The 15,998-nt window shown below is 46.7% G+C and overlaps 1 protein-coding gene across 3 annotated transcripts; it reads left to right on the forward strand.

Annotated features, from left to right (window-relative positions):
* Positions 1 to 2,449: 2,449 nt before the first annotated feature.
* On the forward strand, positions 2,450 to 15,122 carry LOC140460486 (uncharacterized). Of its 3 annotated transcripts, none has more exons than XM_072555035.1 (4): positions 2,450 to 2,540; positions 3,312 to 3,616; positions 3,915 to 4,008; positions 14,244 to 15,122. In XM_072555035.1, the coding sequence occupies exon 4, from the start codon at positions 14,318 to 14,320 to the stop codon at positions 14,990 to 14,992; it is 675 nt and encodes a 224-aa protein (XP_072411136.1). In that variant the 5' UTR covers positions 2,450 to 2,540; positions 3,312 to 3,616; positions 3,915 to 4,008; positions 14,244 to 14,317; the 3' UTR covers positions 14,993 to 15,122. The 3 variants fall into 3 exon arrangements, with proteins under 3 accessions (XP_072411136.1, XP_072411138.1, XP_072411137.1); XM_072555036.1 differs by lacking the exon at positions 2,450 to 2,540 and adding an exon at positions 2,639 to 2,737; XM_072555037.1 differs by lacking the exon at positions 3,312 to 3,616 and having other exon boundaries at positions 2,485 to 2,540.
* Positions 15,123 to 15,998: the final 876 nt, after the last annotated feature.

Raw genomic sequence — 15,998 nt, forward strand, 5'->3', positions numbered from 1 at the left:
GAATTTATCAATCTCTGCCTTGAAGACATTTAGCGTCCCGGCGTCCACTGCACTCTGCGGCAATGATTTCCACAGGAGAAAGTGAGGACTGCAGATGCTGGAGATCAGAGCTGAAAATGTGCTGCTGGAAAAGCACAGCAGGTCAGGCAGCATCCAAGGAACAGGAGAATCGACGTTTTGGGCTTGAGCCCTTCTTCAGGATTCCTGAAGAAGGGCTGATGCCTGAACCATCGATTCTCCTGTTCCTTGGATCCTGCCTGACCTGCTGCACTTTTCCAGCAATGAATTACACAGGCCCACCACTCTCTGGCTGAAGAAATGTCTCCGCATTTCTGTTCTGAATTTACCCCCTCGAATTCTAAGGCTGTGTCCACATGTCCTAGTCTCCTCGCCTAATGGAAACAATTTCCTAGCGTCCACCCTTTCCAAGCCATGTATTATCTTGTAAGTTTCTATTAGATCTCCCCTTAATCTTCTAAACTCCAATGGATACAATCCCAGGATCCTCAGCCATTCCTCGTATGTTAGACCTATCATTCCAGGGATCATCCGTGTGAATCTCCGCTGGACACGCTCCAATGCCAGTATGTCCTTCCTGAGGTGTGGGGACCAAAACTGGACACAGTACTCCAAATGGGGCCTAACCAGAGCTTTTTAAAGTCTCAATAGCATAACGGTGCTTTTATATTCCAACCCTCTTGAGATAAATGACAACATTGCATTCACTTTCTTAATCACGGACTCAACCTGCATGTTTACCTTTAGAGAATCCTCAAATAGCACTCCCAGGTCCCTTTCTACTCTGGCTTTATGAATTTTGTCACTGTTTAGAAAGTAGTCCATGCTTGAATTCTTTTTTCCAAAGTGCAAGGCCTCGCATTTGCTCACATTGAATTCCATCAGCCATTTCCTGGACCACTCTCCCAAACTGTCTAGATCCTTCTGCAGCCTCCCCACTTCCTCAGTACTACCTGCCTGTCCACCTAACTTTGTATCATCGGCAAACTTCACTAGAGTTCCCCCAGTCCCTTCATCCAGATCATTAATATATAACGTGAACAGCTGTGGCCCGAGCACCGAACCCTGCGGGACACCGCTCGTCACTGGCTGCCATTCCGAAAAAGAACCTTTTATCCCAACTCTCTGCCTTCTGTCAGACAGCCAATCCTCAATCCATACCAGTAGCTCACCTTGAACACCATGGGCCCTCACCTTGCTAAGCAGCCTCCCGTGTGGCTCCTTATCAAAGGCCTTTTGGAAGTCTAGGTAGATCACATCCACTGGGTTTCCCTGGTCTAATCTACTTTCACCTCTTCAAAGAATTCCAACAGGTTTGTCAGGCACGACCTCCCCTTACTACATCCATGCTGACTTGTTCTAATCCGACCCTGCTCTTCCAAGAATTTAGAAACCTCATCCATAATGATGGATTCTAGAATTTTACCAACAACTGAGGTTAGGCTAATTGGCCTATAATTTTCCATCTTTTGTCTTGATCCTTTCTTGAACAAGAGGGTTACAACAGCGATCTTCCAATCATCCGGGACTTTCCCTGACTCCAGTGACTTATGAAAGATCTCAACCAAAGCCTCAGCCACCTCCCTCAGAACTCTAGGATTTCTGCCTTGGGTGACTCTCTGTCTGGAGTTTGCACATTCTCCTCGTGTCTGTGTGGGTTTCCTTCCGCTGCTCCAATTTCCTCTCACAATCCAAAGATGTGCAGTTAAGGTGAATTGGCCGTGCTAAATTGCCCATAGTGTTAGGTGCATGGGTCAGAGGTAAATATAGGGTGGGGAATAGGGCTGTGTGGGTTATTCTTTGGAGGGTCGGTGTGGATTTGTTAGGGTAGATGACCTGTTTCCTTACAGTAGGTAATCTAATCTAATATGACGGGGTTGTCTTTCGAGGGTAGACTGGGATTACATTCATTAGAATTCAGAAGAATGAGGGGGGATCTTAAAGAAACATATGAAATTATAAAGGTAGTAAGTAAGATAGATGGAGGGAGGATGTTTCCACTGGTGGGTGAAACGAGGACAAGAGGGCACAGCCCCAAAATTAGGGGGAGCAGATTTCGGACTGAACTGAGAAGGAACTCATTCACCCACAGTGTTGTGAATCTATTGATTCCCTGCCAAGTGAAGTAGTTGATGCAACTTCAGTAGATGCTTCAAAGGCTAACATAGTCAAGGAATTCGGGGTTATGGTGAGAGGGCGGGTGAGTGGAGCTGAGGCCAGGAAAAGATCAGCCGTGATCGCGTTGAGCGGCGGAGCAGGCCTGAAGGGCCAGGTGGCCTCCTCCTGCTCCTGGTTCATATAAGTTTTTTTTATATAATGTTCTGTTGTTGTTGTTGTTATTTGTGGGCGGCGCTGCCTGGGCCATTCTGAAGTGAAGCCCCAGCATGCCCCGCGGTGAAGGACCCTTGTCCACAAACTGGAGAGCACTGCGCAGGCGTAGTAGCCCACCGGTACGGCGCATGCGCGGGGACCGCTCCTGGCGGCGGGCGGACGGACATGTATTCGTTATCGCTCAGACCTCGGTGAGAATGAGGCGGTGTTGCGGGACGGATGGGTTCCGGGGGGGGGGGGATGTCGGGGAGGCGTCGTGGGCATTCCCTGCACGGCGCGACACCAACAGAGCGGGTTTCTGTTCCCTGTGCACGCGGAGTTGAGGGCCGACAGTTAACCGGAGGCTTTGGCCACGTCTAGGCCTCCGAGCGGGCGCCCGCCATCTTTGGTGAGGGAACAGCCGTCGTCAGCGAGGGCGCATGCGCGGCCGCCATCTTTGGTTAGGGGATAGTCTCTTCAGCGAGGGCGCACGCGCGGCGGCCATCGTTGTAGAGGAACGACTGGGCGGCGCTTGCTGCCCATGGTTCAGAATGAAGGCAACTTGTCCATCAGCCTTTCACACGTGACACCTTACTGAGGAAGCAGAAGTGCATTACAAAAGCAAAGAGGGTGGCCTCCTGCACCCATATGCCTTAAGGTCTGTGGTCCTGTTCAGTCTCATGCAGACCAGACCAGGGCAGAAACTCACTGCAAAGGTCATGACTTGGAGATGTTGGTGTTGGACTGGGTTGTACAAAGTTAAAAATCACACAACAATCACAACAGGGGAACCTCGATTATCCAATCGATATGGCGGGCGGTGTTTCGTTCTGATAATTGATTATTCGGATAACTGATTTGACCTCAAACAAATGAAGCCACACTGATCTAACACTGTGCTTGGCCGGAGAGTTTATTTAAATCTATAATTTTGATGAGTCTGCTATTTAAACAAACTAATCTTTGCATCCTGTAAATTGCAGGTTAAACTGAGAAGGACTAAACCCTTGCCCATCACATAAATATATGATATTCCAGCATTAAACAAGATCCCGAACAGCTTCTACAATCACAAGAGCATTTGTGAGTTTCCGCTGAACTTAGTGTTGCAATAAGGAGACAGAAGCACCACCTCGCGCATGCATTTACTTCCTCTACCATTTTTTTGTGAACAGCCCGGTAAAGTGACGGGAATAAAGCACGTACTCTTACAAAGGGCTGTGTAACTAACCCTTGAGGTGCTTGTGTTCTTCGTTTTGCCAGCGTTTTCACATGTTCTTCAGTGCAGGTAATCTGAATTCGCTTACTTCTTTTATGTCCCGTTTTTAATGGGACCTTGATATCTCGTTTGGATAATCCAAAATTCGGATAATTGATATTCAGTTAATCGGGGTTCTACTGTATTGTGACTCAATGTTATTGCTTGAATCGAGTAATTTCCAACAACAATGGGCAGCGTGCTTTGATTGGGAATTAGGAGGGGGGAGACTTAATAACAACAAATTCGAACCAGACAAAATGATTGTCTTTCTGATTTTTTTTTTATCTGGACTGACAGTGATGACTGTTGCAAAATTCCTTCACAGGATATTACATGAGGTTTTGCGGACAAGAAACAGAAACTAAGCATCTCATAAAAAACTGACAGGAAGCAAGCGATTCCACCATCGGCCTTTGCAAGTAAGTGTTGAATTCCAGATCATAAGCAAGTGCTGCATAAAACTTTTCCTCGTGTCTTCCCTGTGGCTGTTTCCCAGAATTTTCAATCCGTGCCCCTTCCTGTTTTATTATGACCGACCAACAGGAATAACTTTTTCAAAGTTGTGGGCGTTGTGGTGGCTCAGTGGTTAGCACTGCTGCCTCGCAGCACCAGGGACTTGGGTTCAGTTCCCACCTCGGGGCAACTGTCTGTGTCTGTGTGGGTTTCCTCCGACAGTCCAAAGATGCGCAGGTCAGGTGAATTGGCCGTGCTAAATTGCCCCTAGTGTTAGGTGCATTCGTCGGGGCAAACGTAGGGGAATGGTTCTGGGTGGGTTGCTCTTTAGAAGGTTGGTGTGGAGTTGTTGGGCCGAAGGACCCGTTTCCCCGCTGTGTGGAATCTCAAAAAAAAACTACTCTATGTTAATCTGCAACTAAAATCCCTCACTTCATGAACTTTTGTGGCAAAAGTTTGCCCCGTCTATGTGACCCTCCAATCCCACATGTTGTCTGGTGATTCCTGATTTGGACACACCCTGTGTGTGATGTCATCACGCAGTCACAGTTGCACAGTGACATCACCCACTAGTGCGGATTTACTCAACGGGAAGATTTTTCTCTGATTTCAGTGTTTCTGATGTCTTTCCAACTGCAGGCCCCAGCAGGAGATTTTAATATTGAATACCGTGGGATTACTTAGGTGATGAATGTTTATGAGCATTCATCATCACTTTGAGGTTCCTCCCATTTACCTGTGCTCCTGTTCTGAGAAATTCTGTGGCTGAAGGGTTGGAGTTGTCGATCTGATTCCATGACCCTCCGTTCACTTATGCCTCCTCCCCGATCATCTTTCAGCCATTGAACTAACTTCATCGGTCTCTTGTAATGCATGTATTTCATCTCTCTTTAGTATTTCACTGTGACTTCTGCTGACAGTGTCTAAGTGAGGCATCCATTGTTGCCTACACTCAGGCCATGTCTTGCCAGCTCACAGAGTCATAGCGACGTACAGTATGGAAACAGACCATTCAGTCCAACCCGTCCATGCCGACCAGATATCCCAACTCAATCTAGTCCCACCTGCCAGTACCCGGCCCATATCCCTCCAAACCCTTCCTATTCATGCACCCATCCAGATACCATTCAAATGCTGTAATTGTACCAGCCTCCACCACTTCCTCTGGCAGCTCATTCCATACATGTACCACCCTCTGTGTAAAAGTTGCCCCTTAGGTCTCTTTTATATCTTTCCCCTCTCACCCTAAACCCACGCCCTCTCGTTCTAGACTCCCTCACCCCAGGGAAAAGGCTGTCTGTTTATCCTATCCGTTGCACCCATGATTTTGTAAACCTCTATAATGTCACCCTTCAGCCTCCGACGCTCCAGGGAAAACAGCCCCAGCCTATTCAGCCTTTCCCTGTAGCTCAAATCCTCCAAACCTGGCAACATCCTTGTAAATCTTTTCTGAACCCTTTCAAGTTCCATAACATCTTTCCGATAGGAAGGAGACCAGAATTGCATGCAATATTCCAACAGTGGCCTAACCAATTTCCTTTACAGCTGCAACATGACCTCCCAACTCCTGTACTCAATACTCTGACCAGTAAAGGAAAGCATACCAAATGCCGCCTTCACTATCCTATTTATCTGCGTCTCCACTTTCAAGGAGCTGTGAAACTGCACTCCAAGGTCTCTTTGTTCAGCAACACTCTCCAGGACCTTAAGTGTATAAGTCCTGCTAAGATTTGCTTTCCCAAAATGCAGCACCTCGCCTTTATCTGAATTAAACTCCATCTGCCAGATCTCAACCCATTGGTCCATCTGATCAAGAGCCTGTTGTGATCAGAGATAACCTTCTTCGCTGTCCACTACACCTCCAATTTTGGTGTCATCTGCAAACTTACTAACGACACCTTTTATGCTCACATCCAGATCATTTATATAAATGACAAAAAGTAGAGGGCCCAGCACCGATCCTTGTGGCACTCCACTGGTCACAGGCCTCCAGTTTGACAAACAACCCTCCACCACCACCCTCTGTCTTCTACCTTTGAGCCAGCTCTGTATCCAAATGGTTAGTTCTCCCTGTATTCTGTGAGATCTAACCGTGCTAACCAGTCTCCCATGAGGAACCTTGTCGAATGCCTTACTGAAGTCCATATAGATCACATCTACCACTCTGCCCTCATCAGTCCTCTTTGTTACTTCTTCAAAAAACTCAATCAAGTTAGTGAGACTAACAGAGTTCTGGGGTACACCTGATCAGGTCCTGGAGATTGCCCAGATTTACCACTTTTATGCATTTCAAGACATCCAGCACTTCCTCCTCTGTAATATGGACATTTTTCAAGATGTAACCATCTATTTCCTCACATTCTATATCTTCCATGTCCTTTTCCACAGTAAATACTGATGCAATATACCCGTTTAGTATCTCCCACATTTTCTCCACACAAAGGCTGCCTTGCTGATCTTTGAGGGGCCCTATTCTCTCCTAGTTACCATTTTGTCCTTAATATTAAAAACCCTTTGGGTTCTCCTTAACTCTATTTGCCAAAGCTATCTCATGTCTCCTTTTTGCCCTCCTGATTTCCCTCTCAAGTATGATCCTACTGCCTTTTTATTCTCTTATAAGGATTCAATCGATCTATCCTGTCTATACCTTACATATGCTTCCTTCTTTTTCTTAACCAAACCCTCAATTTCTTTAGGCATCCAGCATTCCCTATACCTACCTGCCTTTCCTGTCACCCTAACACGAATATACTTTCTCTGGACACTCATTCCTGAAGGCTTCCCATTTCCAGCTATCCGTTTACCTGTGAACATTTGCCCCCAATCAGCTTTCGAAAGTTCTTGCTTAATACCGTCGAAATTGGCCATTCTTCAGTTTAGAACTTTAACTTTTAGATCTGGTCTATCCTTTTCCATCACTATGTTAAAGCTAATAGAATTATGGTCGCTGGCCCCAAAGTGCTCCCCCACTGACACCTCAGTCACCTGCCTTGCCTTATTCCCCAAGGGTAGGTCAAGTTTTGCATCTTCTCCAATAGGTGCATCCACGCACTGAATAATAGATCATAGAACAATACAGCACAGAACAGGCCCTTCGGCCCACGATGTTGTGCTGAACATTTGTCCTAGCTTAAGCACTTATCCATGTACCTATCCAGTTGCCGCTTAAAGGTCACCAATGATGCTGACTCTGCCACTCCCACAGGCAGCGCATTTCATGCCCCCCACCACTCTCTGGGTAAAGAACCCACCCCTGACATCCCCCCTATACCTTCCACCCTTCACCTTAAATTTATGTCCCCTTGTAACACTCAGTTGTACCCGGGGAAAAAGTCTCTGACTGTCTACTCTATCTATTCCCCTGATCATCTTATAAACCTCTATCAAGTCACCCCTCATCCTTCACCGTTCCAATGAGAAAAGGCCGAGAACTCTCAACCTATCCTTGTACGACCTATTCTCCATTCCAGGCAACATCCTGGTAAATCTCCTCTGCACCCTCTCCAAAGCTTCCACATCTTTCCTAAAGTGAGGCGACCAGAACTGCACACAGTACGCCAAATGTGGCCTTACCAAGGTCCTGTACAGCTGTAACATCACCTCACGACTCTTGAATTCAATCCCGCTGCTAATGAACGCTAATACACCATAGGCCTTCTTACAAACTCTATCCACCTGAGTGGCAACTTTCAAAGAGCTATGAACATAGACCCCAAGATCCCTCTGCTCCTCCACCTTACTAAGAACCCTACCGTTAACCCTGTATTCTGCATTCTTATTTGTCCTTCCAAAATGGACAACCTCACACTTGACAGGGTTGAACTCCATCTGCCACTCCTCAGCCCAGCTCTGCATCATATCTAAGTCCCTTTGCAGCTGACAACAGCCCTCCTCACTACCCACAACTCCACCTATCTTCGTATCGTCTGCAAATTTACTGACCCACCCTTCAACTCCCTCTTCCAAGTCATTTGTAAAAATTACAAACAGCAGAGGACCCAGAACTGATCCCTGCGGAACTCCACTTGTAACTGGGCTCCAGGCTGAATATTTACCATCTACCACCACTCTCTGACTTCGACCGGTTAGCCAGTTCTCTATCCAACTGGCCAAATTTCCCTCTATCCCATGCCTCCTGACTTTCCGCATAAGCCTACCATGGGGAACCTTATCAAATGCCTTACTAAAATCCTTGTACACTACATCCACTGCTCTACCCTCATCCACATGCTTGGTCACCTCCTCAAAGAATTCAATAAGACTTGTAAGGCAAGACCTACCCCTCACAAATCTGTGCCGGCTGTCCCTAATCAAGCAGTGTCTTTCCAGATACTCATAAATCCTATCCCTCAGTACCCTTTCCATTACTTTGCCTACCACTGAAGTAAGACTAACTGGCCTGTAATTCCCAGGATTTTCCCTATTCCCTTTTTTGAACAGGGGCACAATATTCGCCACTCTCCAGTCCCCTGGTACCACCCCGTTGACAGTGAAGACGAAAAGATCATTGCCAACGGCTCTGCAATTTCCTCTCTTGCTTCCCACATAATCCTAGGATATATCCTGTCAGGCCCGGGGGACTTGTTGTTCAAAATGCTCAACACATCTTCCTTCCTAACAAGTATCTCCTCTAGCTTACCAGTCCGTTTCATATTCTCCTCTTCAACAATACGGTCCCTCTCATTTGTAAATACTGAAGAAAAGTACTCATTCAAGACCTCTCCTATCTCTTCCGACTCAATACACAATCTCCCACTACTGTCCTTGATCAGACCTACCCTCGTTCTCGTCATTCTCATGTTTCTCACATACGCATAAATGGCCTTGGGGTTACCCTTGATCCTACCCACTAAAGATTTTTCATGCCCTCTCTTAGCTCTCCTAATCTCTTTCTTCAGCTCCCTCCTGGCTATCCTGTATCCCTCCAACTCTCTATCTGAACCTTGTTTCCTCAACCTTATGTAAGCCTCCTTCTTCCTCTTTACTAGACATTCAACCTCCCTCGTCAACCAAGGCTCCCTCACACGACCATCTCTTTCCTGCCTGACAGGTACATACATGTCAAGGACACGTCGTATCTGTACCTTGAAAAAGTTCCACATTTCAACGAATCAGAAAAGTTTCTTGTATTTAACAAATTCCTCTCCGTCTAAACTCTTAACCCTGACAGTCCCAGTCGATGTTTGGAAAGTTAAAATCTCCTAACATAACTACCCTATTATTCTTACAGATAAGAGAGATCATCTTCCAATATGATCTTTCACAGTCAGGAAATGCTTCTTTCCTGCACTATAGTCCATTTCTCTTCTACTACTTAAATTAATTATCAAATTCTACGCTACCTTTATTTTGGCATCAGATATGTAAATCACTTTAAATCTGTTGTTGATCCTTTTACAAATCAGAACAGTTTCTCCCTGCCGAATCAATCCAGACCACTCATTGTTTTAGAACATAGACCATTCCAGCGCAGCACAGGCCCTTTGACCCTCAATGTTGCACCGACCTGTTGAACCAATCTGAAGCCCATCTAACCTACACTTTTTCATTCTCGTCCATATGTCTATCCAATGACCATTTAAATGCCCTCAAAGTTGGCGAGTCTACTACTGTTGCAGGCAGCATGTTCCACGCCCCGACTACTCTCTGAGTAAAGAACTGCCTCTAATATCTGTCCTATGTCTATCACCTCTCCATTTAAAGCTGTGTCCCCTCATGCTCGCCATCACCATCTAAGGAAAAAGGCTCTCCCTGTCCACCCGATCTAACTCTCTGATTACCTTATATGTCTCAAAGAAGTCACCTCTCAGCCTTCTTCTCTCTAACGAAAACAGCCTCAAGTCCCTCAGCCTTTCCTCGTAAGACCTTCCTTCCAGACCAGGCAACATCCTGGTAAATCTCCTCTGAACCCTTTCCAAAGCTTTCACATCCTTCCTATAATGCAGTAACCAGAACTGTACACAATACTCTAAGTGTGGCCACACCAGAGTTTTGTACATCTGCAGCATGACCTCATGGCTCCAAAACTCAATTCCTCTATCAATAAAAGCTAACATTCCGTATTCCTTCTTAACAGCCCTATCAACCTGGGTGACAACTTTCAATGATCTATACGTGGACACCGAGATTTCTCTGTTAATCTACACTACCAAGAATCTTAGCATTGGCCCAGTACTTTGCATTCCTGTTACTCCTTCCAAAGTTTTTTTGTCCAATGTGCTGTACCTTCCTCTCATGCTGATAGATAAGAGATGCCGAATTATTCATAAGTTGATGATTTAGGAATGTCCAAATGTCACATGTTCAAATACAACAAAAATTGAAGGTAGCTAACACCTTGGGACCTGATGAAGTGTATCCCAGGACTTCGAGGGAGGGTAGGGATGAAATTGCAGAGTCCGTGGTGGAGATATTTGTAACATGGGTGAAGTGCCCAAAGATTGGAGGTTTGGCTAATGTTGCGCTATTGTTTAAGATAGGCTCACCGGTGTAGTTCTCGCTGCAGCCTAACGTCTGTGGTGGCTACGTTGTGAGAAGGGTTTCAGAGAGACATGATCTGCAGGCATTTGGAGAGGCAAGGACTCATTTGGGATCGTCACCATTGCTTTGTGTGTAGGAAATTATTTCTCACAAATTTGGTGGAGTTTTTTTTAATGGATGACCAAGACAGTAGATGATGGTAGTGCGGTAGAACATTGTCTACATGGGCATTAACAAGGTGTTTGACAAGGAATCGCTTGGTGTGTTGTTGACTACGGTTAAATCTCTCAGGATTCCAGCAGAGCTGGCCATTTAGATACAAAATTGGCTTGAAGCTGGAAGACAGAAGGTGTTAGTAGAGGGTTGGTTTTCAAACTGGAGACTGTGACCAGCTGCGTCCACTGTTCTTCGCAATTTATACAAATGATTTGGATGTGAATTTAGGGGGTATGGTTAGTACGTTTGTGGATGACACTAAGATCGGTGGTATCGTGGGTCGTGCAGAAGGTTATCTGGGAATATAATGAGATCTTGGTCAATTAGGCAAGTGGGTTGAGGAATGGCAGATGGAATTTAATTTCGATAAATACGTTGTATTGCATTTTGGTAGATCGAACCAGGGCAGGACTTAGACACTCAATGGCCAGCCCTGGGGAATGTCATGGAATAAAGAGATCTAGGGGTACATGCTCATAGTTCCTTTAAGTGGAGTCACAGGTAGACAGGATGCTGGAGAAGGCCTTCAGTATGTGTGCTTTCATTGGGCAGAGCACTGAGTATCGGAGTTGGGATGCCTTGCTGCAGCTGTGTAAGAGATTGGTAAGGTCACATTTTGGAGTTCTGTGTGCAGTTCTGGTCATAGAGTCATAGAGATGTACAGCACGGAAACAGACCCTTCGGTCCATGCCGACCAGATATCCCAACCCAATCTAGTCCCACCTGCCAGCACCCGGCCCATATCCCTCCAAACCCTTCCTAATCATATACCCATCCAAATGCCTCTTAAATGTTGCAATTGTACCAGCCTCCACCACTTCCTCTGGCAGCTCATTCCATACACGCACCACCCTCTGCATCAAAATGTTGCCCCTTAGGTCTGTTTTATATCTTTCCCCTCTCACCCTAAACCTATGCCCTCTAGTTCTGGACTCCCTGACCCCAGGGAAAAGACTTTGTCTATTTACCCTATCCATGCCCCTCATAACTTTATAAACCTCTATAAGGTCACCCCTCAGCCTCCGAAGCTCCAGGGAAAACAGCCCCAGCCTGTTCAGCCTCTCCCTGTAGCTCAAATCCTCCAACCCTGGCAACATCCTTGTGAATCTTTTCTGAACCCTTTCAAGTTTCACAACATCCTTCCGACAGGAAGGAGACCAGAATTGCACGCAATATTCTAACAGTGGCCTAACCAATGCCCTTTAGAGCCACAACATGACCTCCCAACTCCCGTACTCAATACTCTGACCAATAAAGGAAAGCATACCAATCGCTGTCTTCACTATCATATCTACCTGGGACTCCACTTTCAAGGAGCTAGGTCACCCTACTATAGGAAGGATATTATTAAACGAGAAAGAGTGCAGAACAGATGTATGAGGATGCGACCTGAACTGGAGGGTTTGACTTCTATGAGAAGCTGGATAGGCTGGGACTGTTTTCCCTGGAGCGAGGAGACAAAGAGGCGACCTTATTGAGGACTATAAAATTATTCGAGGCATAGATAAATTGCTCAGCCAACAGCTTTTCCCCAAGGGAGGGCGTAGGTTTAAGTTGAGAGGGAGAGATACAAAAGGGTCCAGAGGGACATTTTTTTCCACACAGAAGATGGTGATTGTCTGAAATTGGCTTAGAAGTGGTGGTGTAGGCAAATAAATGTTCACACTTGAGAGACATTTGGACAGGGATGTGATGGAGTAGGGATGGAGGGATGTGGACCAAATGAAGGTGAAGGGGATTGGATGAATTGTGAAAAGTGGGCAGCATAGACAAGTTAGGCCGAAGGGCCTGGTTCCACACTGTAAAGCTCTATGAGTCTATAATAGTCTTCCCCACTCCCTGTTACAAACTCCATTCATTCCATCTCTCTCCCGATAACTGTCTGAAGCTGAACCAGACTGTTCACAATAGAAATTTTTTTTTTCCCCAAGTTGAGCTTCTAACCATCTATCTCCATTATCAGCAAGATTTTGGGAGGCACTGTGGCTCAGTGGTTAGCACTGCTGCCTCACAGCACCAGGGTCCCAGGTTCGATTCCTGCCTTGGGTGACTGTGTGGAGTTTACACACACAAAATCTCTCTCCTTCACTGTCCGCCTTCTCTATCTCTGTCACCTCCTGTTGAGATCAAAGCATTGTGTAGGCCGAGAGTGGTTTGTAGGCTCCCCCCGCTGAAGAACATCAGTGAAGCATTTGTCTGTTTTGCAGTCATAAGGTGTAGGAGTAGATGTTCATCTGTAACCCATCTATTCTGCTCCAGCCATCAATGTGATCATGTCCTATCTGATAATCCTCAACTCTCTTTTTTCTGCCATGTCTAACCTGTCAAGTTCCCTAAGAATCTCGTAGCTGTCAATAAGGTTGCCCATCATTGGCTGATAATCCAGTGAATATGGGGCCAATTTACTCAACCTCTTGTTGTAAGATAGACCCTCCATACCTGGTCGAGAGTGTGGTGCTGGAAAAGCACAGTAGGTCAGGCAGCATCCGAGAAGCAGGAGAATCAACATCTTGGGCAAAAGCCCTTCATCGGGAAGAGCTTTTGCCGGAAACATCGATTCGCCTGCTCCTCGGATGCTGCCTGACCCTGCTGTGCTTTTCCAGCATCACGCTTTCGACTCTAATCTCCAGCATCGACAGTCCTCACTTCCTCCAAACCCGGTATCAGCCAAGTGAACCTTCCCTTGATGACCTCCAATGCCAGTATATCTTGCCTGAGAAAAGAGGCACCAAACTCTCCACAGTATTCCAACTGTAGTTTGACGAGTGCCTTGCATCATTTTAACAAAAGCTCCACACTTTTATGCTCAACTCCCGTTGACTTCCCTGTTACTCACTGAACGTAGATGCGAGCTTTTTTTTGTGATTCACGAACGAGTCCTCCTAAATCCCTCTTATTCCACAGCTTTCTGCAGACTTTCTCTGTTGAAGTAACATTCATCTGTATTGTTCCTGTCAAATTTCGAAACCTCACATTTTCCCACATTATATTGCATATGGCAAGACTTGGTCCGCTAAGTTGACTTGCTTAAGTTGCACTGGGGACTCTTTGTGTCACCCTGAGCACTTACTTTCCCAACTATTTTTGTGTCGCCTGCAAACTTGGCTGTTGAACACTGACTTTCTTCATTGAAGTCCTTAACGTGAATTGAAAATAGCTCTGGCCCCCCCAGTACTGATCCCTCTGGCACTCTACTAATTACCGGTTACCATCCTGAAAACCTTCCCCATGTTCCAACGCTGTCTGTCATGGCTTGATTTGCCATTCATGGAGCTATGGTAATATACCACTTCCAACATCACGAGTTCTTATCTCAATTAATAGCGCAGTGTGTGGGGTCTGATCAGAAGCTTTCTGCTGTTCAAACATATTACAACCACCTTTAACAATCCAGCAGCTTTCGTGGTCACGCATTCCTCATTTGGGCCCCGCAAATAACCAGATTCAGCTTTCACAATATGTTTTGCATCGTGGGTCCTTGCTCACTTGATTTACTCTGTTTTAGATCAATTTGACACGGTGTTGGTTGGAGAGGATTTGTGGTTTGGAAACCGAAACCAAACACCGCATCTGGATCTGATGGAGTCGGACAATTTAGTCGAACCTGAATACCGTGGGATTTTGAGCGTGGAAGGGATAAGCGCCGTTCACAGCGGGGAGAAACCGTACGTGTGTTCTGTGTGTGGACGAGGCTTCAGCCAGTCGTCTGGCTTAACGAGACATAAATGCAGCCACACTGGGGAGAAACCGTGGAAATGTGGGGACTGCGGGAAGGGCTACCGGTCCCCATCAAAGCTAGAAACTCATCGACGCAGTCACACTGGGGAGAGACCGTTCACCTGCTCCACGTGTGGGAAGGGGCTAACTCAGTTATCCAGCCTGCTGGCACACCAACGGGTTCACACCGACGAGAGACCCTTCACCTGCTCAGACTGTGGGAAGGGCTATAAAAGTTCCGGGGACCTGATTTGCCACCAACGTCTTCACACTGAGGAGAGGCCCTTCAGGTGCTCTCACTGTGGGACTGGCTTCAGGCGGTCAGCTCATCTCACTGTGCACCAGCGGGTTCACACCGGGGAGAAACCGTTCGTCTGCTCTGTGTGTGGCAAGGGATTTACTCAGACTTCCACCCTGCTGACACATCAGCTGGTTCACACTGGGGAGAGACCGTTCACCTGCTCCACGTGTTGGAGAGGGTTCACAACCTCATCCCACCTGCTGAGACACCAGCGAGTCCACAAGGAGCAGCAGTGATTGGATTGGGCTGTCAATCGCATCCAGGACGAGCCCATGTTTATCACGGTCTGTGTCAGGTGATGTTACTGAACTTCAGCCCTGTTAAAGGGGTTAGAATACTAGGTAAAGGCTAAATATGTCAACTTTGGTGGCAGAGTGTCGAGTCTTTTTAATATGTCTAACTGCACACTCATTACTTTTGAAGATTCTTCATCTCACTGTCTCCTCCATCCTCACCACCAACAACAGGTGGATGGATCGTCTTTGTCACTATGACTGAGACAGAGCCTCATCAGTTGCTTCTATTGGTGTCCTCCTGTCCACAGCCAAACTGTGTTGAAATGAGCTTCTTATCCACACTGTGAAACCACGTGTTTCACCAGGTTCTTGCTCTTTCCCCTTCATTTACTGTCCGGACTGACCTTGTCCATGCGACCCACTTCCTCTTCCCTCAGTCCCGTGCTAAATTGCCCATCGTGTCCAGGGTGGGTGGGGTTAGCCATGGGGAACGTAGGGTTACAAGGCTAGGGGGCGTGGTTTTGGATGGGATGTTTAAAAAAGAAGATGGCACGGTGGCTCAATGGTTAGCGCCGCGGACCCGGGTTTGATTCCAACCTCAGGTGAATGTCTGTGTGGAGTTTGCATATTCTCCCCGTGTCTGCGTGGGTTTCCTTCCACAATCCAAAGGTGTGTTGGTCAGGTGCATTGGCCATGCTGAATTGCCCATAGCGTTAGGTGCATTAATTAGAGGGAAATGGGACTGGGTGGGTTACTCTTCGGCGGGTTGGTGTGGACTTGTTGGGCCGAAGGGCCTGTTTCCACATTGTAGGGAATCTAATCTAATCTTGTTGCCCCTGAACTACTGACACCATCTGCCAAACTGCTCTTGTTCATAGAATCCATATAGTGTGGAAACAGGCCCATCGGCCCAACAAGTTATTACCGCCCCTCCAAAGACTAACCCATCCAGACCCACTCTGTTACCCCTATTACTCAATATTTACCCCTGACCCACACATCCTTG

Source organism: Chiloscyllium punctatum, chromosome 36 (assembly GCF_047496795.1).
Source record: "Chiloscyllium punctatum isolate Juve2018m chromosome 36, sChiPun1.3, whole genome shotgun sequence".
In the NCBI taxonomy this organism is placed as follows: Eukaryota; Metazoa; Chordata; class Chondrichthyes; order Orectolobiformes; family Hemiscylliidae; genus Chiloscyllium; species Chiloscyllium punctatum.